This window comes from Malania oleifera, chromosome 10, assembly GCF_029873635.1.
Source record: "Malania oleifera isolate guangnan ecotype guangnan chromosome 10, ASM2987363v1, whole genome shotgun sequence".
NCBI classification, from domain to species: Eukaryota; Viridiplantae; Streptophyta; class Magnoliopsida; order Santalales; family Ximeniaceae; genus Malania; species Malania oleifera.
Window position 1 is genome coordinate 95,491,729 of NC_080426.1, and position 25,529 is coordinate 95,517,257.

A 25,529-nucleotide genomic window follows, 5' to 3' on the forward strand; every position below is an offset into this window, starting at 1 on the left:
CACAGATCACGTGGATATGGTGAAAAGCCTAGAACACCACTGGAAATTGACGTCGTCTTAAGAGGGCTCCCTTGCCTCACCGCGACAGTGCGATGCCATCATCTGTCTTCCGCTCGATATGTTCAGATTGAAAGCCCCCTCACACATCATTTCCCGCCACCTTATTTTCCGGAAATTCCATCTAGGCCCCAGCGACCCACGACGGCAAAAGCAAAGAGAGCCTCTCACCGAGGCGCTCCTAGCTCTCTTGAAACAATGTGGTTCCACCAAATCACTGCAACAAATTCACACCCAAATGCTTATAAACTCCATACAAAAACCCAATTTTCTGCTATCCAAGCTCATTGATCTCAAAGACTTCAACTATGCTTCCCTTCTCTTCTCTCAAATGCCCCAGCCTAATGACTACGCTTTCAATGTCATGATCCGTGGACTAACCACCACATGGCAGCTATTCAATCTTACCATTGAATTCTATTACCGAATGAAGTCTTCGGGCATAAGGCCGAATAATTTCACCTACCCATTTTTATTCATTGCGTGCGCGAATCTTTTAGCATTGAATCATGCCCAGGCGGCCCATTCATCAGTTTTAAAAATTGGGTTGGACAATGACGGTCACGTGAGCCACTCGTTGATCACAATGTATGCCATGTGCACCGAATTGCCTTATGCGCGGAAGGTGTTTGATGAAATTGTTGAAAGGGACTTGGTTTCATGGAATTCAATGATTTCGGGGTACTCGAAAATGGGCTTTGCCAGAGATGCAGTGAGATTGTTTTGGGCAATGACGGATGCAGGGTTTGAGCCCGATGAAATGACTTTGGTGAGTGTTCTTGGAGCTTGCGGGGATTTGGGAGATCTGAGTTTGGGGAGATGTATTGAGGGGTTTGTTGTGGAAAATAAAATGGAGCTGAACTCTTACGTTGGGTCTGCTTTGATTGATATGTACAGCAAGTGTGGGGATCTGTTGTCTGCTAGGAGGGTCTTTGATGGAATGCTAAAGAAGGACGTGGTTGCTTGGAATGCTATGATCACAGGGCAAGTCGTCTCTTTATTTAATCTATTTATATTACATTTCATGTAACATCTCAGATCAAACGAAGTTTGTTTTATTGTTGGCTAAGGTCGATCTGGGAATGCTTTATGCGTGGTTCATTTTTAAACATCTATTTATTTCATGGGGAAATTTTGTCCATAAAACAATCATTGAGTTTTATGTTAGGAAATGATTACCTTAGCATCTGAAAGCTTAGCTTTTGGGCAAAGGGATGTGCCTACATTTATGGAACTGACTACAATTCAGGACCTCCTGTTTAGCGGGCATGCTATATTGAAATTTATTTGCAGTTGTGCCACTGCCGAAACTAGCAGCAAGTCTGTGTCCCTTTCGATAAAGTTTTTTTATATATTTATTTATAAATTTCTTAAAATATATATATTTTACAAAAATATTTTAGGAAATCAATTAGATTATGACGGAAATATGTTTGTTACTCTTATGGAAAAAAAATTGGTTATTGTCTTCTTTGTTTACAGGCTCTCTCTCTCTCTCTCTCTCTCTCTCCTTCCCCAAGTTATTCACATTAAGAACTATGCACACACATGTACATAAACATATATGAGAGATTGCTTTCTTAGCTTAAGTTTTTCAGCATGATTGTTCAGTTTCTGGATGAAGATAATAACAACCGATCATGGTCACTTGGGTTTGAGTTGAAGCTTAGGATGAAGTATTTCAACACCTTTTCTATTGTGATAGGCATATGCATGTAATGAGTCAATAATACAAAATTTTGTAGATAATATAAAACGTATATAAATCTTCTATAAATTATAATTCATGAGATGTGAGTTAATAATGTAAAATTATGTAAACAATATAAAACATATATGAATTATTTTTTTTGATCAATGAAAGATTTTATTTTATTGCTGTGTTTGGATAGTCTGCTCAAATAAAGCTGAATATAAGGGATTTTATGATGACAAGCGAACTTTAAAACTCCAAAATCTTGTCCTCCAACCAACCTAAGCTTATATTGAGTTGGTTTGATTTCGTTCCACATTAGCTTACTCTAATAATGGGGCCTTTCCCCCTTTAAGACCTTTATTGATTTGGTCTGTAATGAGCTGCACCAAGCAGCCCATACTCTTGTAGTGTGGCACACTTGGGGATGGCAACCGTGATATCAACTATTTATATACAAGATATCCCGAACTTGAGTAGCTATAATGATTAAATTTTTTTGATGTATTAACTTTCATTTCAGCTCCAATCATTTGAAGAATATATCTGCTCAATTCAATTATTGTTGTCCTTGACTGAGTTATTGTCATGTGACATACTTATTGATATTTGGTGCTGCACCAATGTAAATAACTAGTCTCTTATTCACTTGGTTTGAGACCTTGTTTTCTGATAGCCAATAGACTTTGATCCTTCAAAAAGTAATGTGTACTATTGGCTGTTTTCTTCTGGGTTTTAATTGACTAATTATTCTTTTAAAATATCTTTTTAACTTATTAATGACAGGTTTGCACAAAATGGAATGTCGGACGATGCAATCATGCTATTCAATGACATGAGAAAAGAAGGAATCAGCCCAGATAAAATCACATTAATTGGTGTGCTATCTGCTTGTGCCTCAGTTGGGTCCCTTGACTTCGGAAAATGGGTTGATGCATATACATTGCAGAGAGGCCTACAATGTGATACATATGTTGCTACTGCCTTAATTGACATGTATGCAAAGTGTGGATGTTTAGATCACGCACTTAGAGTTTTTGAAGACATGCCTCAGAAAAATGAGGTCTCTTGGAATGCAATGATCTCAGCTCTTGCTTTTCATGGCCAGGCCAGGGAGGCATTATCACTCTTTCTGCACATGTTAAGGGACCATGGGACCGTTCGACCAAATGATGTCACATTTGTAGGGGTACTTTCTGCATGTGTACATGCTGGATTGGTTGATGAGGGCCGTCAATTGTTTAATTCAATGGGTCTGTCATTTGGTTTGGTCCCTAAAATTGAGCATTATTCTTGTATGGTTGATCTTTTGGCTCGTGCAGGACGTGTGCATGAAGCATGGGATTTAATTGAGAAGATGCCTGAAAAACCAGATGAAGTAACATTAGGGGCATTGCTTCGTGCCTGTCTGAAAGTAAAAAACGTTGATGTCAGTGAGCATGTAATGCAGCTGCTTTTTGATATGGAGCCCTCAAATTCGGGAAACTACATTATTTCATCAAAGATATATGCAAGTTTGAATAGATGGGATGATGCAGCGAGGATGAGAATGTTGATGAGGCAGAAAGGTGTGACTAAAACTCCTGGTTGTAGCTGGATTGAGATTGGGAATCAACTTCATGAATTTCATGCTGGTGATGGATTCCACCTTAATTTAAAAGGGATTTACTTCATTCTTAATTTTTTGAATGAGGAGATGAAGCTGGAAGGCTATTTTCCAAATATTTATTTATTATAGTTGCAAAGGACGAGAAGATTGTTGAACTCACAAAGGATGCCAAATGCCAAAGAATTTGCTGGAATATTTGTGTTTGTCCAGGTTGGTGATTTGGGAAAGCTTACAAATTATATTCTTTGGTGTTATTTTACACATCTCAGGAAATTTATGGCATATATGTACATTTACCCTAGTGAGCCGAATAATTAATTGATATTTTTTTCACTAAGAAATCCCTGCCATAAATTATTTCAATTCAAAAAGTTTGGTGAAAGTAATACAATTTCATATTTAAATGTGAGAAGTAATGAGATTGAAGAGGGCATGCCTTGGATCATCTGTACCTGGTCATAGATTTGAGTCCAAGGAAACGACCCCTCTTGACCAATTAATTGTATCTTTAAGAACAAGTTTTTTGAGGATCTTGTCCACCATATTAATTGTTGATTTGATCGATTCAATAAAACTGCTTGTTCTTTATCTCTTGTTCTTTACCCTTTACTTGGTTAGTCATGGGTTCAAGTGCAAGGAAACAGCCTCTCTACATGAAAGTAGGGATAAGGCTGCATACATGATGACAACCCTCCCTGTGCCCTCGCAAAGCGAGTAACCTTGTGGCCCCCGGGGGGGGGGGGGGTTGCATTTAGCAGAATGTAGTTATCGTACGTTTATTCCTTTTAGATCAAGAGTGATGAACTTGTGGCTGCTGTACTCGAGTGTCTCTTTTCTTGCTTTTTTCCTCCTGCTCTCCACAAAGCTCCCTTCAACTTTCCTTTTTGGCCCACTATGCTATGAGCGGATACATGGAGGACATGGAAATGAGTTTGGGGGATATGATCTTGACTTTGCCATGTCATATGATTTTATTGCAATGAATATTTGCTTTAAGAAGAGAGAAGAACACTTAATAACCTTTACGGGTGGACATGATAAAAGTCAAATAGATTTTTTCATAACTAGGAGGGTAGATCATTTATCATGTAAGTATTGTAAAGTTATCCTAGGTGAAAGCTTAAGTACGCAACATAATGTTTTAGTGTCAGATATATGTAATAGAAAATGGAAGGGAAAGGATAATATAAATCAGTGCAAGAGAACTAGGTGGTGGCACTTAAAGGTAGAAAATATAATATAATTTAAAGATAGAATGATCAAAGATGGTGATTGGATAATAGATGATGGGTAGACACAAACACTCTTTGGAGTAGGATAGCTACCTCTATTAAAAACATAACAAAAGAGATTTTAGGTGAATTAAGAGGAATTCTCGAATAGCAAAGAAAGTTGGTGGTGGGATCAAGGTGTTCAAAAAGTTGTAAAGACAAAAAGAATTTGGTATAAAACGTGATAAAAATGTAGAAACATGGAAAACTTTGAAAAGTATAAAGGGGAGAGAAAAGATGCAAAAAAGGTTGTTTAGTGAAGCTAAAAACAAATTATTTAATAATTTATGTGCTAGATTAGATACACAAGAAAGGGTCAAGACATTTAAACTTGATAGAGTAAGAGACAGAAATAGCAATGACTTAGGTGATGTAAAATGTATAAAAAATGAGGATGATATTATCTTGGTTAAGGAAGACGACATAAAAAAAAGGCGACAAAGTTACTTTAGTATGCTATTTAATGAAAACCAAGTAGAAGACTTAAATTGAATAATGAGGAAAAGACTAAAAATATGAGATTTATTTGTTAAAATAGACTTAATGAGGTTAAGTTTGCATTAAAAGTAAGGAAAAATGGAAAAGTTGTAGGACTTGATAAAATCTCAATTGAAGTTTGATAACAAAATTATATGGCTAGCTAATTTATTTTACACAATAATAAAAACTAAGAAAATGCCAGACGAATGGAGGAAAAATAATTTAATACCTATATACAAAAATAAATGAGATATTCAAAATTGTAATAACTACTGTGGGGTTAAACTTATGAGTCATACAATGAAGCTGTGGGAAAGAGTAATTGAATAAAGATTACGGTCATAAACAAGGGTATCAGAAAATCAATTTGGTCTTATGCTTGGGAGGGTGGGCCTTGGATCAACGGTAAGGCTACTCCTTTGTAACCGGTTGGTCACGGGTTCGAGTCCAAGGAAACAATCTCTCTGCATAAAAGTAGGGGCAAGACTGCGTACGCTGTGACGACTCTCCCCTTACCCTTGCAAAGTGGGAAGCCTTATGGCTTGGGGGGGAGGGTGCCTGGGAGATATACTACAAAAGCTATATATCTTTAAAAAAGGTTAATGGAAAAGTTTAGGAAAAGGAAAAGGGATTTGCATATGGTTTTTATTGACTTGGAGAAAGCGTATGATAGGGTACCTAGGGAAGTTCTATAGTGGGTTTTAGAAAAAAAAGGGTGTATATAATAGGTATGCTAATGTCATTCAGGATATGTATGACAGAGTAATGACTAGCGTTAAAATGACAAGTGAAGAGGCTAGGGAATTTCCAATCACAATAGGTGTACATCAACTATCTTCTTTGAGCCTTTAACTTTTTGCTCTAGTGATGGATGAATTTACTAAGAATATCCAAAATGAAGTTCCATGGTGTATGTTGTTTTCAGATGATATTGTCTTGATTGATGAACTTAGGGGCGGAGTAGAGCTTAAGTTAGAATTATGGAGAGAAGCTTGAGAATCTAAAGGTTTTAGGATATGTAGAAATTGTTAGAGATTTATATAGAAAGACATGCTTTATGTAATCGGTTTTAGCATTTATTAATAACTTTAGTTATTCCATTTTAATGAGAATCTTTGTGAGTAATGTTTGCCTGACATTATTTATTTAATGATTTTGCATGTGTGTCTTTTATTCTATATAGTAGGTGATTTAGTGTGTAGAGTACGACTTATACACAGAAGATTAGATCATCAGTTCTTATAGAATATAAGTTTATTGTTCACAGTTTTAAATGAAATTGGACACACCACTGGTAGGACTGTAACACAAGGTTTTAATAGGTCTGTCTTGACTATTGGGAATGGTACAGTTCCAACTCCTTGTGCTAGTACACTTTGTGTGTATTGAACAGGATCGTTTTGAGGTAATTGTTTTTATACTGACTATATAAAACAATTAATACCTCATGGTTATTATGAGTGCTTATGCTCTTAATCCTGATATGATTATTGGACACGTGCATATAGTGTTTATTACTTTGATTCATAAAAGAGTGAGATTCTTTATGGGTCAAAATACTCAGTGAGTTGGGTGATGACATTATGTGTATGGTGAACATTAATTATTGATGGAATCCATGTCCCGGTATTGGGATTGATGATACCCCCTTGAGGAAGCTTATAAGTTTTGATTGTGTCAAACCCTGCAGGTGGATTTTGAATCCGCCACATCAAATAAGTTAAGTGGAAGGTCTCAAGGAATTAATATGTCATTAATTACATTGTCAGTAATTTAATTTAATAGATGAGTGTCTGTAATCTTTACGTGGGGAGATAAATAAGCATTTAATAATAAGAGCTCGAAATTTAATTTTGAAAATGACAAGGAGTGCAATTATAATTCTTTAGTGGTATAAATTATAATTAATGTAATTAAGGATAAATTCGAGTCGAATTAGGGATTCTTAATTACATGGGAAGCCATAGTCATATTTGTTCAGAGGCTCCTACTGTGGCCTATATACGCGCGCTCCATTCAGCAGCTAGGAGAAATGAAAAAAATCGCACAGAGGTAGGTGTTTTTGTGAGAGAAGAAAACCCTAGCAGCCGTTTACGAGCCCACTCTCTCAGGAGTAAGGCGTGTTCAAGGAATACCATAGAAGATTCCTGGTCGTCTTCAAGAGCTTGTTTTCGTACTTGCAGATTCGAGATCAAACCAGACAGATATCGCAGGTATAATCCTAATCATGTAATTAGGGATTGCATGATCTGATAATTTTTTTTGTTTTTTTGTTATCCGTATGCACTACAACTGGATCTTAGTGCTATTCCGCAAGTCCCTTAAAAAATAAGACAAAATATATGAAATGTAATTTCAATCATAGTAGGAGGAATATTGTAGAAACGGTTAAACTTGATGATCAAGAAATCAATAACACTAGTAGATTTCGATACCTTGGATCTATTAGGCAAGTTAAAGGAGAAATTGAAGAAGATGTAATGCATAGAGTTAAAGCCAGTTTGGTAAAATGGAGAGGTGCTTTGAATATGTTGTGTGATCGTAGAATATCCTTAAAATTAAAAGGGAAGTTCTATAGGATGGCTATAAGATCAGCTATGATATATGAATTAGAATGTTGGGTGACTAAGAAATGACATCCAAAAAGTAAAAGTTTTTGAGATGAGAATTTTATGGTGGATTAGCGGTACAACATTAAAAAATAAACTAAGGAATGAACATATTTGCGGTAAGTTAGGTGTAGCTATTGTAGCAAATATGATATAGGTGGGCGACTCAGATGATTTGGGCATCTGCAATGTAGGCCAAATAGTGTGCTAGTGAGGAGGAGTGAACTAGTTATTGTGAGGGTAATAGAAGGGGTAGGGGTAGACCTAAAATAACTTGAAATAAGATAGTGAGGGAAGATTTAATAGCCCTTAATTTGTTGGAGGAAATTGCCCATGATTCATGATTGTGTAAATTGGAATTTCTGCACATTTTTCTGAAATTGCTGCTCTGCTGCTTTTCGGTCTTCGTCTTCTGAATTGCTCTGCTGCTGTGGGCCTCTCTTTGGTGCCTTTTTTTTTTTTTTTTTTCCTTTTTTTTTTGGCTGTTTTATTTGGGAACTGAGCTCTTCTTTTCCTGGAAGCATATATTTTCTTGGTGTTTCAGCTTCTATTATCTGGATTTTCTGGCATTTCAGTCAGAGCTGCACAGCCGTTCTTTGTTTTGTGCAGCTTATTTCTGATTCTATTTTGTGAAAATTATGGCATGAACATCGCATAATATTGGGAATTTGTGTTATAATATTCATTTTTATGTTCTATATCGAATAATTTGATATTTTAAAATTCAAATATTAGTGTTTATGTGTTTACAGCCAAGAATTCATTATATAGGGTATTTTACGGACAATTTTAGTAAATGTGCACCTCAGCTTGGTGAGCCCCTTTGCCTCGCAGCTCATGCCTAGGCTCCAGGTATCAATTGTGCCTTAGTGCGCCTTGCGCCTTTGGCCACGCTACTATGGCAGGTGGCATTTGGCCACGCTACTATGGCAGGTGGCATTCTTCTGTTGAGGCAGTTACTTTGCTGTTAAAATACCCCACCTAGTCCTTTCTTTGAAGCACCAACATGGGTGTTGCCATGGGGATGCTCCTAGAAAATGGGCCTTCTTCTGGTTTAGAGAATAGGCTGGCTGAGCTTAGCCCTGCACTATGCAGCCATAGCAGTGTTTTAAAAGGCAAAGGCGTAAGGCGAGGCATTTTAACCTTAATCTTTAGTAGATCTCTCAGGCATAAAACCAAATTGATTTTCTGATACCTTTGTTTCTAACCTTAATCTTTGTTCAACTATCCTTTCCCACAGTTTCTTTGTATGACTCATAAGTTTAATTCCATGATAGTTATTACAATTTGAATATCTCCTTTATTTTTGTATATAGGTTTTAAAGTGATTTTCCTCCCTTCGTCTAACATTTTCTTAGTTTTTATAATTGTGTTAAATAAATTAGTTTATCACATAATTTTGTTATCATCGAAGCATTTCTAAACTTCAATTGGGATGTTATCTAGTCCTATAGCTTTTCCTTTTTTCATATTTTTAAGTGTAAACTTAACTTCGTTAACTCTGATCTTGCGAATAAATCTTACGTTTTTAGTCTTTTTCTCATTTGTCAATTCTAAGTTTAAACCTTCTACTTAGTTTTCATTAAATAACTTACTAAAGTAACTTCACCATCTTTCTTTTATGTTTTCTTCCTCAACCAAGATAATATCATCCTCACTTTTTATACATTTTACATTACCTAAGTTCTTACTCTTTCTTTCTTTAGCTCTAGCAAGTTTAAATACATCTTGTAGAATAACAAATGTATAAAATGCTGCAGAACAGAAAACGCTTCAAGGCATGTTATAATGTCGTTTTCCTTGAAACGTTATTTGCCCCCACCAGATCGGTGTGTATTGAGTCAGTAAATACGTTTCCAGGATACAATGAAGCTCAGAATGTAATCTGATATGAGTTTGCGTTATACACAAATGAATAACTGATCACAAACACTCTTAGAGGAATTTGGACAAATTTTGGAATTCTATTTCTATAGAAAACAGAACCTAGGATTGATGAAAATATAGTTTGTGAAAGCTTTATGAGAGAAAGAGGAAGAGAGAAAGATTGAATATTTCTATATATTCATGGAGTGAATTCTGTCTTTAAATAGACATGATTATGCATTTTCTGAAAGGTTACATCTGTTAAAATCTGTTTCATTAATAGCCATTCATGAAACAAAATTTCTGAAGTCGACTAGGCGTCGAGTTGGTCGCGCCTTGGTCAAGCCTTGGTCGACACAGTCTAGAATATATTTAATTCTTTGTTCGTGTTCAGTAGACCTGGTTGCACTTCCAAAGTCTCTTGGTTGCGCCCTCGTTGAGACATTTTGGAAAATCAATTATTCTAACCGTTAGATTATTTATATGGTTCAGATCGCACCACTTGATCTTATAAAAAAAATATAAGATTAATGTTAAGCCATCCAATCATGATCAACGGTCACGATCTCGCAACGATGCAAGCATGCAAAGTGCTTAGTGTTTGCGCGTGCACGTGTGCGGAAAGTGCGAAGCATCGTTCTAGGGTGCACTAGAGTACACACTAGCACTATCTCTTAACTAACTTTAAGAGATTATTCCACTTTATCATTTATTAATGACTTTTCCTTTTCCTCTATTTCCAATGTGGGACAAACCCACATAATATTAAATACTCCTCATGAATGCTTTAGAGAATTCATAAATGGAAGACTTTGAAAACCCATAAAATCTATTATTTTAGAAGATATTTCAACATTCCCCCACCATTTTCAAAATATAGATGAAAAACAATTTATTTAGATAAGAGAAAATTTATGCATAAATGAAGGTGTTTTTAGAATTTGAACCTTCACTTAGTGAATACATATTAAAGTTAATCAGGATTACATAGTAGACGAACTTTGAACTAGCAATCCTCTTTTGATTAACTGGATACATATTAGACACAAATTCACTTAATAACCTTTAAAAGTGGACAAAATAGAAGTCAAATAGATTTTTTTTTAACTAGGAGGGTAGATCGTGTATCATGCAAGGATTGTAAAGTTATTCCAGGTGAAAGTCTAACCACACAACATAGTCTTAGTGTTAATTATATGCATTAAAAAATGGTAGAAAAAGGATAAAATAAACCAGTGTAGGAGAACTAGATGGTGGAACCTAAAAGGAGAAAATATAATAAAATTTAAAGATAAAGTGATCAAAGATGGGGATTGGACCTTAGAGGATGGGATAGATTCAAATACTCTTTGGAATAGATTAGCTAGCTCTATTAAAAAGATAGCAAAAGAGATTTTAGGCGAATCAAGGGGAAGATTCTCAAATAGCAAAGAAAGTTGGTGGTGGGATAAAGATGTACAAAAAATCATAAAGACAAAAAGAATTTGGTATAAAACGTGGCAAAAATGTAGAAACATCGATAACTTTGAAAAATATAAGGAGGCAAGAAAAGATGCAAAAAGGGCCGTTAGTGAAGCTAAATATAGATCATTTCATAGTTTGTATGATAGATTAGGTACAAAAGAAGGGGAAAGAGATATATTTAAACTTGCTAAAGCTAGAGAAAGGAAGAACAAGGACTTATGAAATGTAAAATGTATAAAAAGTGAGGATGATATTGTCTTGGTTAAGGACGAAGATATTAAAGAAAGATGGCGAAGTTACTTTAGTAAGTTGTTTAACGAAAACCAAATAGAAGGCTTAAATTTAGAATTGTCAAATGAGGAAAAGACTAAAGATATAAGATTTATTCGAAAAATTAGAGTTAACGAAGTTAAGTTTGCACTAAAAAAGATGAAAAATGGGAAAGCTATGGGACCAGATAACATCCCAATTGAAGTTTGGAAATGCTTGGGTGATAACGGAATTATATGGTTAACTAATTTATTTAATACAATTGTAAAAAACTAAGAAAATGCCAGATGAATGGAGGAAAAGCACTTTAATACCTATATACAAAAATAAAGGAGATATTCAAAATTGTAATAACTATCGTGGAATTAAACTTATGAGTCATACGATGAAACTATGGGAAAGAGTAGTTGAACAAAGATTAAGTTTAGAAACGAAGATCTTAGAAAATCAATTTGGTTTTATGCCTGGGAGATCTACCACAGAAGCTATTTATCTTTTAAGAAGATTAATGGAAAAGTTTAGGGAAAAGAAGAGGGACTTGCATATGATATTTATTGACCTTGAGAAAGCATATGATAGGATACCTAGGGAAGTTTTATGGTGGGTTTTAGAAAAAAAGGGTGTATGTTGTAGGTATACCGATGTCATTAAGGATATGTACGATGGAGTAATGACTAGTGTAAAGACTATAGATGGAGAAACTAGAGAATTTCCAATTACCATAGGTGTACATCAAGGATCTGCTTTGAGTTCTTATCTTTTTGCTTTAGTGATGGACCAATTGACTAAGAGTATTCAAAACGAGGTTCCATGGTGTATGTTGTTTGCAGATGATATTGTATTAATTGACGAAACTAGGGATGGAGTAGAGGCTGAGTTAGAATTATGGAGAGAAGCTTTGGAATCTAGAGGCTTTAAGATAAGTAGAAATAAAACAAAATATATGAAATGTAATTTTAGTAATGATAGGAGGAATATTGGAGACAAAGTTAAACTTGATGATGAAGAAATAAATAGCACTTGTAGATTTCGATACCTTGGATCTATTATGCAAGCTGAAGGAGAAATTGAAGATGATGTAATGCATAGAGTTAAAGCAGGTTGGGTAAAATGGAGAAGTTCTTCAAGTGTTCTATGTGATCGTAGAATACCCTTAAAATTGAAAGGGAAGTTTTATAGGACAGCTATAAGACCAGCTATGCTATATGGATCAGAATGTTTGGCGACGAAGAAACATAATATCCAAAAAGTAAAAGTTGCCGAGATGAGGATGCTTAGATGGATGAGTGGTATAACATTGAAAGATAAATTAAGGAATGAACATATTCGTGGTAAGTTAGGTGTAGCTCCTATAGAAGATAAGATAAGGGAAGGACGACTCAGATGGTATGGACACTTGCAACGTAGGCCTTATAGTGCACCTGTGAGGAAGAGTGACTTAGTTACTGTGGGGGGCAGTAGAAAGGGTAGGGGTAGACCTAAAATAACTTGGGAGGAGATAGTGAGTAAGGATTTAATATCTTTGAATCTATCAAAAGAAATGGTCCATGATCGCATAAATTGGCGGAAAAGGATTCATATAGCCGACCCCAATTAGTGGGACTAAGGCTTGGTTTTGTTGTATATTAGACACAAATTATCAGATCTTTGGGTGTTACCAAAAGCCGGTGCGTGGATTGGCCTTGTGTGTATATCCCAATTTGATAAGTGCTCTAGAGATAAATCCATTTTTCATAGGAAGTGGCACCACTTCCGACACTCATATAGGTAGGTTTATCAAAGGTACCCTTGTAATTAAAGTACCTCACAAAACCTGTTATAATCCTATTAAGAGCTTAAGCTCAACCTTCACCTTTTCTACATTATAGGTACAAAGCACTATTTTCCTTGGGATGGATTATGTGAAACATATACATTTTAGTGCTTCCAGTCACTACATATGATGTACTTTGCTCATTGAACTCAATAGTTTGAAAATTTCAAGTGTTGAGTTGAGTTTCCATCATTGGTGACTATGAGTTATGGATTTAAGTCCCATCCCCTTTGATGTTTTCTAGACCATGCCTCTTGCAAGTCCTTTTGTTAATGGATTAGCCAAATTTTGGCTTGATCTCAAAAAATCTATGGTAATTACACCATCAGTACTTAACTGCCTCACATAATTGTCTTAGGCCAATATGTTTTGATTTACCATTATATATATTACTATATGCCCGTGACAAAGTTGCCTCACTATCACAATGCAAAGATATTAGTGGCATAGGCTTTGGCTAAATTGGAATTTCTAATAGCAAATTCCTAAGCCATTCTGCCTCTTTGCTACAAGAAGCTAAAGCCACAAATTCAGATGCTATAGTGGAATCTGTTATAAGGCTTTGCTTCTTTGAACCCCAGGAGATAGCTCCTCCACTAAGGGTGAATATCCACCCACTGGTTGATGTATGATCATTACGATCAGTTAGCCAACTGACATATGTGAATCCTTCTAAAACAGTAGGATATCCTTCATAATGTATGCCATAATCCGTAATATTTTTCAAATATTTTAACACTCTATATATTGCATGCCAATGAATATCACTAGGATTACTAGTATATTTACTGAGTTTACCTATAGAAAATGCAATATCAGGTTTAGTAGAAGTCATAGCATACATCAAGCAACCAATAACTTTAGCATATTCTAACTGATTTACTGCTCTACTAGTGTTAGGATATAATTTTAAATTTGCATCAAAAGGTGTGCTAACAGGTTTGCAGTCATAGTGATTAAACTTTTTCAGTATCTTTTCAATATGGTGTGATTGGGTGAGAATCAATTTATCATTGTTTCTAATTATTCTAATACCTAGAATCACATATGTTAGCCTTATAGGCTATGTGAGCTTAATTGTCTTATTTAGTGGTTTTAGGTTAACTTATCTTTGCATGATAAGCTATGATAAATATAAATATGAATGCAAAGTTTAAGTAAATTTGTAATAGGTTAGATATCATAAAAAAGGGGGAGAATGTTAGCCTTAGTGGCTACACCATCATTGTTTAATGTGTTTTGATGATATTAACCTATATGTTGTTCCTAGTGTTTTTCTATCTTTGCAGATCATATTTAGTATAGGTACTCGTACATGAAGTACTAGATCGAAGGCAAAGATCAGACCGAATTGACTTGCGAATTGGAAGATAAAAAGAACACGTATTTGGAAGGACCCAGCACAACCGGAAGCTTAATTGTAGAATTATTTGTAATAGGGCTATGTGTGAGGTAGGAATTTTTTGTAACTCTTGCGTTTTGTTTCTTACATGATTTCTGAGCAAGAGTTGAGCAATGCATGCATACTAGGACACATGAGTCTATAGGATTGCACTAAAGTCATAAACACAAACTCACCTTTCATGGTTTACTTAAAGAGTTTGTTAAATGAATCCTAAACTCAAAACATGGTTTTCAAAGGGACAAGTTTTTAACATCTTGGTTTTATAAACATTTTCATACTTGGTCCCAAATGTGTCAAAACTAGTCTTATGTCCAAAAGCTTCAAAGAAGTCAAGTATTTTTCATAAAAGGACATAATGACATATAAGATATCAAACGAGCTTTCAAATGGGTTTTTATTAACAAGATATCTTATAATCAAGGGAAAACTCACTTGGACAAGTTTTGAACTTCATTAGACTCAATATCTTTCTCATATTTTGTCCAAGAAATGTTTTAAGTCATCAAAAGGTTTTTTGACAAGGAAAAACCAAGCAATCGTCGTTTAACGTAGTGCAACCTCGAGTCCTGAACAACTTTCGGTTTTTGGGGCATAACTTTTGCTAGAAAGGTCCAAAGAGGACGATCTTGGTATCTATGGAAAGCTAAGAAAATTTTCGACAACTTTTGTGTTGATGACTTTTTCTGATTTAGGGTTATAGTTGTCCAAAATAGGGGAATGATTGACCACTACAGGGGAATGGTCGACCAGCAATTCCAGTAGCCATTTTTCCTCATAGACCAGGTGAATGGTCGACCAGAGAAAGTGAATGGTCGACTAGTGGCCTCGTGCCCAACGATGTAACGGTTAGAAAACGGCTAGTTTTGTTTCTGAGTTGCTCCCAACGGCTGGTTAACGACTATAAGGGCTTTTTGGCTATAAATACAAGTCCATAGACTTGTTTAGTATGGTTTTTGATTGTTGTTGATCATATTTGTGAAAAATATCCTTGAATCCAAAACCTAACACTTTGCACTTTGCGTCTAAGTCAATCATTCAAAAGTGCTCATTTTCTCTTGCTCATTGATCTTGTGTGAATCATTCCTTGAGAGATAATAGTGAGGATTTGATTGTATTTCATATTTAGCTCATTTGAGGAGCATTTCGTTGTATATCATCTTCTTGGTTGTAAGGTTCTTTGTGAACCGGTTTGTTGGAAGGTTCTTTGTGAACCACTTGGTGAAGGCTCTTTGTGAGCATGTAGGGATTTGTTCCCGAAGTTGTAAGGCTTGCTCTGCCGGGGAAGGAGTGTTTATAGTGGACTATGGAATCCTTGGCTTGGTGCTAAGGCGTGGACATAGGCTTGGTGCCGAACCATGTTAAATCCAGGTCTTGAACTTCTCACCCTATACTCTTTACTCTAAGTCTTGTGCATGATTTACATTTGCTTATATTGTGATATAATTGTTTGTATCTTGCCAAGAGTTTTATTTGTAGATAAATACGTATTCCCCGAAAAGAGTCCATTCACCCCCCTCTGGACTATATACTCCCGAGCTAGGATGCTTAACAACATCTGCATTACCCATATCTTTCATATCAAAACTAGATGACAAAAGTTTCTTAGCACTTTGAACACTTTCAATATCAGTACCAAAAATTAACATATCATCAACATATAAACAAATAATTACACCTTTATTTCTATTGAACTTACTATATACACATTTATCAGATTCATGTATCCTAAAGCCATTAGAAAGAATAATTTGGTCAAATTTTTCATGCCACTGTTTTGGGGCTTGTTTAAGTCCATAAAGAGACTTAACCAACTTACGTACTTTAGATTCATTTCCAGGCATAATAAAGCATTAAGGTTGTTCCATGTAAATTTTTTCATCTAATTCTCCATTCATGAATGCAGTTTTTACATCCATTTGAAGGATTTCGAACTTGTAGATGGGAGTTAAGGCAAGCAAGACTCTTATACAATCCTAACAATTGGAGCATAAGTATCAAAGTAGTCTATGCCTTGCTTTTGTGTAAAGCCTTTAGCTACTAACCTTGCTTTGAATTTGTCAATTGTTCCATCTACCTTCATTTTCTTTTTATGGATCCATTTACAACCTATTGGTTTTGAACCAGGAGGTAAATCAGCCAATTTCCAGGTTTTATCACCCATGATAAAATCCATTTCATCCTTTATAGCTTCTTTCCAAAATGTAGATCTTGAGAGACTTCATTGCCTCTCCATAAGTAAGAGGATCTAATTTCACACTTGGTGAAATTATAGTTTGTCTAGAGTGTGATTCTCTAGTACCTTCTACTAGGTAGATTATGAAGTCTGGTCCAAAGACTTTGTTGTTCTCCTCTTTCTCCTCCTAAGTTCACTAGGTTCAGAAGGTTCACCACTAGTTTGAAGTGGTTTCAAAGTCTCCACTAATTTATTTTGATCACTAACCTTTTGTGTGGAAGTGAACTTATTTTCATAGAATTCTACATCTCTGGATTCTATCACTGAATTAACTCCTATAGATTCATTTGGTTCAATTACCAAGAATCTGTAAGCTTTGCTATGGCCAGCATAGCCAAGGAATACACATTCTATTCCCCGCTCACCTAATTTCCTTATCTTAGGTTTAGGAAGCCTTACAATTGCTCTACAGCCCCAAATCTTAAGATATTTTAAATTAGGCTTTCTTTTCTTCCATAACTCATATGGAGAAGTCTTAGTCTTCTTAAAAGGAACTCTGTTTAATATATGACAAGCAGTTAGTAAGGCTTCACCCCAACAACCACTACTTAGCCCTGAATTTGACATCATGACATTGACCATTTCAACCAATGTTCGGTTTTTACTTTCTGCCACTCCATTTTGTTGTGGAGTATATGCTGCAAAAGTTTCATGTATCACACCTAAAGATTCATAATAGGTGGGAAAGTAATATTCACCTCCTCTATCCGATCTAAGACACTTTATCTTAGTGTCACATTGGTTTTCAATTTCTGCCTTGTAAACCTTAAATTTATCAATTACTTCATCTTTAGTCTGCATAAGATAAACATAACAAAATCTAGAAAAATCATCTATAAATGTTAGAAAATATTTTTTGCCTCCTATGGTAGGTGTACCATGCAAATCACATACATCGCTATGCACTAATTGAAGTAAAGAAGAAATTCTAGCAGTTTTGTTAGGAAAAAGTTTTCTGGTTATTTTGGTTTTAATACATACACTGCACTTATCATCCATGTCATTTACATATCTAGGAAAAAATTCCATATTAGCCATATCATGCAATTTTGCAGTATTAATATGTCCTAAACGATTATGCCATAAAGAAAGTGAATCAACAATATAAACAGAAACATTCACTTTATTGATATTAAGCTTAAACATAGCCTTATACATATAACCTTTTCCCACAAAGACTTCACCCTTAGAGAGTACAAATTTGTCAGATTCAAACACCAACTTAAACCCAAACTTATTAAGTAGGCTTCCAGAAACTAAATTTTTCCTAATTTCTGGTACATAGTATACATTAGTGAGAGTTACACTTTTTCTAGAAATAAATTCAAAAGTAACATCTCATTTGCCTTTGACTACAACAGTGGACGAATTTCTCATGTAGAGAACATTGCCATTTTCCATTGGTTCATACTTTGAGAATGAACTCTTGTCTTTGTAAACATGCCTTGTTGCACCTGAGTCAATCCACCATGCACAGTCATCTTCAACAACGTTGATTTCAGAAATCATAGCCACAAACTTGTTAGAGTTTGTTCCATCTTGCTTTTTCTTGAGAAGATGACACTCATTTTTGTAGTGTCCAAGTTTTCCACAGTGGAAGCATAAGCCTTTCTTTTTCTTATTTTGATTCTTGACATAATTGAATTTCCTCTTCAGATTCCCTTTTTTGGGATGTTGGAGCTGTTTAGAACTGTCTCCTTCTTCCATCATATGCACTTTGGAAGTATGCTCTTCTGTACCTTTCTGATTCTGCCTAAACACTTCCTCAATTCGGAAATGTTGGCCTAGTTGTTCAAGAGACATATCATCCTTTTTGTGCTTCAAAGATTTTCTGACATCTTTCTAGGATGGAGGTAACTTATCAATAATAGACGAAACAAAAATGCATTCATCCATTTTCATATTATGTTGATTAAACTGGTTAAGGATATGCATAATTTATGAAACTGCTCTACAACAGGCCTACTATCAAGCATGGTCTAATTGAAAAACTTTCCAGTCAAAAATTTCTTACTAGTCGCATCATTTGTGAAATACTTAACCTCAAGTGCATCCCACAACTCTTTTGTAGTAGCCATATTTTGATGCAGATCGAACAAATTGTCTGACATTAAATTGTTAATGTGGCCTTTGCATATACAATCATCTTGTTTCCATTTTAGCCTTGCACGTCCTTGAGCCAAAGTCTCATTCTCATTCACAGTAGGTTTGGGGGTGGTTAGAACATACACCACTTTGAGACCCACAAGAAGAAAGGGCATCTTTTTTTGCTTGCGCCTGAAATTGCTTCCATCAAATCGTTCAAGTTTGACAAAATCCGCAGCGAATTCCCTCAAGGTTGAAGAACCAACCATTTTGTAATAATGTTTTAAGATTGTAGAATAACAAATGTATAAAATGCTGTAGAATAGAAAAAGCTTCAAGGCACGTTACAATGTCGTTTTCCTTAAAACTTTATTTGCCCTCCACCAGAACGGTGTGTGTCAGCAAATACGTTTCCAGGATACAATGAAGCCCATAATGTAATCTGATATTAGTTTGCGTTATACACAAACCAAAAATTAATCACAAACACCCTTAGAGGAATTTGAACAAATTTATGGAATTCTATTTTTGCAGAAAACAGAACCCAAGATTGAAGAAAATATAATTTCTGAAAGCCTTATGAGAGAAAGAGGAAGAGGGAAAGGTTGAATATTTCTATATATTCATGGAGTGAATTCTGTCTTTAATTAGAAAGAATTATACCTTTTCTGAAAGGTTACATATGTTCAAATCTGTTTCATTAACAGCCATTCGCGAAACAAATTTTTGAAGTTGATTAGGTGTCGACCCGGTCGCACCAGGCGTCGACTTGGTCGCGCCTTGGTCAAGCCTTGGTCGACACAGTCTAGAATATATTTAATTCTTTCTTTGTGTTCAGTAGACCTAGTCACGCACTTCCAAGGTCTCCTGGTTGCGCCTTGGTCAGGACATTCTAGAAAATCAATTATTCCGATGGTTAGATTATTTATACGGTTTAGATCGCACCACTTGATCTTATAAAAATATAAGATTAATTTTAAGCCATCCGATCATGATCAACGGTCACGATTTCGCAACGATGCAAGCATGCAAAGTGCTCAGTGCTTGCGCGCGCGTGTGTGTGGATGGTTCTTCGCACTAGAGTACACACTAGCACTATCTCTTAACCAACTTTAAGAGATTATTCCACTTTATCATTTATTAATGGCTTTTCCTTTTCCACTCTTTCCAATGTGGGACAAACCCACATAACATTAAACACTCTTCATGAATGCTTTAGAGAATTCATAAATGGAAGACTTTGAAAACCCATAAAATCGATTATGTTAGAAAATATTTCAACATTTCTCTTGCCCCTTCTTTTGTATCTAATCTAGTGTACAAATTATTAAATGATTTATGTTTAGCTTCACTAATGACATTTTTTGCATCTTTTCTTGCCTCTTTATACTTTTCAAAGTTATCCATGTTTCTACATTTTTGCAATGTGGACTTTTTTGACATCTTGATCCCACCACCAACTTTCTATGTTATTCGAAAATCTTTGTCTTGATTCACTTAAAATCTCCTTTGCTATTTTTTTAATAGTGCCTAGCTATCCTACTCTAAAGAGTGTTTGTGTCTACACCATCCTCTACAGTCTAATCACTATTTTGATCATTTTGTCTTTAAATTTTATTATATTTTCTCCCTTTAGGTTTCACCACCTAGTTCTCTTACATTGGTTTATTTTATCTTTTCTTTTTCATTTTTTAATACATATATCTAACATTAAAACTCTATGTTCTGTGTTTAAGCTTTCACTTGGGATCACTTTACAATAAATGATCTACCCTTCTAGTTTAGAAAAAATCTATTTGACTTTTATTTTGTCTACTTTTGAAGGTTATTAAGTGTTTTCCATTTTTAAAGCAAGTATTCATTGTAATAAAACCATAGGACATAGTGAAGTCTAAGATCATCTCCCCGGGCTCATTTTTGTCTCCATATCCATATCCTTCATGTATTCCCTCATAACCTTTATTATTCGTTCCAACATGTCCATTTAGATATACTCTTATGAATATTTTCTCAGTCCCTAATATGCCTTGTATAATACTATCCATAGCTTCCCAAAATTGTCTTTTCAGGTTTTCTACTAAGCCTACTTGAGGAGCATAAGCACTAATGATATTTATTATCTCTTGGCCTAAGACCATCTTGATTTTATAATTCTATCCCCTACTCTTTTGATTTCTGCAACGTTATCTTTTAAATTTTTGTCTATAATAATTCCTACCTCATTCTAATGTTTTTCTCTTTCCAGTGTAACGAAGTTTAAATCCTAATTTATTAATTTCTCTAGCTTTCTCCCCTCCCTTCTTAATTTCTTAAAGGTAGATTAGATTAATTTTTCTTCTAATAATTGTGTCTATAATTTCCATGTTTTTACTTGTAAACGTCCGTATATTCCAAGTTGCTAATATAATCCTAGTCTCCTGAACTAACTTCTTTTACCCGCCTACGTCCAAAATGATGCTGGAATCCTCACATATTTGACACTGTACCCGGGCGCCAACATGGCACGTCACTTTAGGGTGATGACCTTGCCCTTTTCGCTATACCTGAGCGGTATAAGTGCAACATGTCTCTTGTAAGGAATGCCCAAACAAATAATCAGTAAGGATTCATATCATAGTGATCTGACAAGTTTTATGCTGGTTGTCAGCTACTTAACGCATCCCTCCTCTACCTGGGCTTGGTACCGGCTGTGTGTGAAAAGATTAGGACATTAAGCACATCAGAGGCGGAGTTAGACCCTTGACTTTCCCCTTCAAGAAAATACTTCACACCTGTATAATTTATTTGGTGAATTGATGACATGAAACAGCTTGAGCTTCTGGCTTTGCACTACTCCAATGTATTCTTTTTGCTTCATTCAAGTGCAATATGCATTCAAGGCTGAGAAGGGATTAAATATGTGTTGTTAAAGCACTATAGCTTTCTTATTTCTCAACTGCAGAGGGAGTCTGGATACAGTTTTCAGCCTAGAGACATGCCTTATTCCCCCAACTAATAGCATCTTGATGCACTTTGACTTGGTCGTTGACTAATATTTACATTTTTGGTCACTGGGGGAACATCCCAAAATCAGGATTTGTACAGACCCTGACCTGTGGTGTTGCGCTCAAACCCTGCATGCATTGCCAATCCTCACCTCTTGCAACAATGCAGACATAGTGTAATTAATAATCAATTTAATTATAACACATATGTAAGTTTGAATTTGATCAATTTCACAATATAGGGCAAAGGGGTAATTTTATGCAGTTACAATGTGCAAAGAAAAAATCCCCTTGGGATGTGTTTGAGTGCATGGATTTCAAGCCTCGGGTTTGAATTTGTATGGATTTAGAAAAAAAACTTGGTGCAATTATGTTTTGTACTTCATTCAAATCTGTATGATTCCAAATCGAAGGCTCAAGCTCCAAACTCCCAAACTTGGGGTAGAATCTTCTTATTTTAATCTATATATGTATTTCTGGCTTGATTCAGAGCATAACTTTACTGGATCTTTTCCAGTTGTAAGTAGATTTGGAGAGTTATCTCTGAAACATTGTGTGTTACCAGTAGCTTAACCCAAACAAGGCTTGACCCACCAAAATCTGTTGCCACTCCAAACTGGATCAGGCTAACAATGGAGGAAATTGCATGACAGACTGCATTAAATGCGGCTCAAAAATGGAGGAAATCGTATGACAGATAGCATTAGCATTTAATGCAAGCAGGCTCTTCAGCAACAGAAGTGCATAATGAAGAGGGATTGGAGCAAATATTCTCAGCTAGGTCCAGGGTCCAGTGTACAGGGAAACTAAAATAGAGCGAAAAGAAAGGATACGGAAAATAGTATATTGTAAATTTTTTCATTTACAAGGGTGTGAACAAATATCAACTAAAATCTAGGGGTAATTCTGGTTAAAGTTAAGAAGTTTTAATTTATTTTTAATATATTATTCTGTCTTTTGAGATTAAGTTGGATGTTTATTTGTGAGGATTCACTAAATAGTTCTTCGCTGCAAAAATCCTTTTAACTAAAAAATATGTTGTAGTTGGGATCCTTGATTTTCATCTTAAAAAAAAATTCCTCATACCATTGTAATTTATTTGGCGAATAGATGACATGAAACAGGTTGAGCTTGTTTGCTTTGCACTAATTCCAAAGTATTCTGTTTGCTTCATTCGAGTGCAATATGCAGTCTAGGCGGAGAAGGGGTTAAATATTTGTTGTTAAAGCACTACACCTTTGCAGTGGTAGTCATCCCACTTCATGAAATTTCTAGTTGATAGTGTTAATAGCATTTTAAAAGTTTTTAGTTTTGATTAAAACATGAGTTCTTTTCTTGGCTGTCTATTTTAAATGTCAGGTTTTGCAGGACCAGGACACAGCAAATGAAGATTGTAGTCAACTCTAATTAATTGATTTCTTAAAATATTTTCCTGTTTCTCAACTGCAGGGTGAGTCTGGATCCAGTTTTCAGCCAAGAGGAATGTCTTATTGCCCCACTAATTGCATCTTGACGTACTTTGACTTGGTCAGTGACTAATATTTACATTTTTGGTCATGGTGGGGGTATTAAATTTAAGTTCTCATTTTAACTGCATTTTCATTGAATATAAGGAATTTGTTGGCCAAGAATATATGGCAGAAGCAGATTGTAGTTTTCTTAAACAATTGTTCTCTTTATACAATTATTATGTTTCCTGAATCCTGACTGCAGTGGGAATCTGGATATAGTTTTGAGCTAGCAGGTGACCTGAATGTATGTTCAATTCTTAATAATGATGTCGCAAATGCATAGTCAAAAATAAAATATTCAGAAGATATAAATTCTAATTAACAATTTACAGATTATTTTCTTTTCAGTGGCAGTCTTTGTTGAGCATTGCTTTATCTTTCATTTCATGAAAGAAAACTTGAAAATCTTGCAGCAGTCAACAGAATTGCAATCGCATTGACACACGGGATCACACCTCATTTCCTTTCATACATGCTGTCTGAAGTTGAAGATCACTGGGGCGTAAATTGGAAGCGTATGTATTTATCATGGCATCATTGAAGGTCATACATGGTGGGAGGTATTTCATTTTCTAGAATACTGGCGTCATGAGATTGCAGGCAAATTGCAAATTGATTCAGTGGGATCCGCTGAAATGTTTAGGTGAATCGCAGAATTGGGCCATCACTTTTTTTTATGGCAATCCATTGCGCGCACAAATGACCTGTTGCTGCAGAAGTACAAGGCAAGGCCGACACCACCAGCCACTGTCACACTATCATTTCCAGCAGTGGAGTGACTTGGCTGCTGAAGAAATCTTCATACACTTACCTTCAAAGGTGATGAGAAAGCATTGAAATCTCTCGATCAAGATAAAAGGCCATCCCCACCATGATGTAAGTGCAACGAGGCTGTGTTGGTATTTTGTTTTTTTATTTTTTTTGGAGCGTTGATATATGGATGATGGGTACTGAAGTGTGCACTTGCCGAATGCTTCATTTTGCGGGATACACAATTTTAGCGTTCCCCCTGGGTGTTCATTTGAGGTCTAAAAATTCTCCTTTTCGGGGAGGGGGAAATGCAATTTTTCAGTCTTTGAGTCGTGTCAATGGTGGGTTGCTGATACACGTCCACTAACCATTGTGCATCATTTGGTTATGCAGGAAACGTACAAAGCCCTGAGGTCCCTCAGTGCTTCCTGTCTGTGGTTACCCTTTTCTTTTTGCCATGATTGATGATATTGTCATCTGCGCAGCTTGCACTACTCTTCCAAGCTCTACCCAAATGATTTCTGTACAAAAAGGCACGCTCAGTAATCAACCCCAAACCCTGACCCCTACTCATCTCCCAAGGGCTGGAATCTCCACACCCACAGATGATGTGTGTATGCACTGTTTGCATCTTTTTTTTTTTTTTCATGTGTTGTTTAGTACTTGCTGTCATCTTTAGTCCATCTCAACCCCACTTTTTTTTAAAAAATAAAAATAAAAGTTAAAGCGTAATAAATCTATGCGCTATGCTTAAGATCAAATTATGCAATAAAATTAACACAAATCTAGATCTTGTGTTTGTGTCAGCATCTCCAGTTAGAAGTTATTCTTATTGAGAAATAATCTAAATGGATGAATTTGAAATCTATCAATCACGAGATTTCACATTAGTACTTGCATCCACCCAAGTCTGAGGAATGATTTGGGGTGGATCCTATATCCTTTGGTAAGTTCAAATATTAAAACATAACATGTTATGATTGGTAAGTTCTGATTTCTGTATAGAAAAGCTGTCACAAACATTTCTCTTTTCATTTCCAATGTATATAAACTACAAGCCATCTTTCCAAGCCATTGCCCAAGTTGTTGCTGTCCCTTTTGTGTAGGATTGGAGTTTTTATTTTTTATTTTTTGGATTACGCACCGGATTTTTATGTGTTCGTTTTACGGTTCACGTGACTAATCTCGTGCCCCTTGAAGTCGACCCCACAACTCCAAAGGGAGGTAAATTTCAGGAATTCAGGGCGGAAACGAATCCGGGAGGGTTTGAACACCTGATCTCGTGAGAGGCACTCTCACAGCCCGCACTACCACCTGAACCACACCCTCCCGGGTTGGGGTGGCATGCCTTGTGGCTTGTAGCCTAGAATCGTTTGGATTTATTTGGATGAAAAATTTTAGTTAGAAAAAGAAAAGAAAAATAAGAAGG

General features: G+C 35.6%; 1 protein-coding gene across 6 annotated transcripts; it reads left to right on the forward strand.

Annotated features, from left to right (window-relative positions):
- Positions 1–24,906, forward strand: LOC131166933 (pentatricopeptide repeat-containing protein At2g34400). Of its 6 annotated transcripts, XR_009139912.1 has the most exons (7): positions 1–1,041; positions 2,537–3,569; positions 14,422–15,905; positions 23,289–23,366; positions 23,764–23,910; positions 23,994–24,226; positions 24,494–24,906. XR_009139912.1 is itself a non-coding variant. In XM_058125581.1 (2 exons), exons 1-2 carry the CDS (start codon positions 119–121, stop codon positions 3,486–3,488), a joined length of 1,875 nt encoding a protein of 624 aa, XP_057981564.1. In that variant the 5' UTR covers positions 1–118; the 3' UTR covers positions 3,489–3,947. The 6 variants fall into 6 exon arrangements, 1 of the variants encoding a protein (XP_057981564.1); XR_009139910.1 differs by lacking the exon at positions 14,422–15,905; XR_009139914.1 differs by lacking the exon at positions 14,422–15,905 and having other exon boundaries at positions 24,005–24,226.
- The last annotated feature ends 623 nt before the right edge of the window (positions 24,907–25,529 follow it).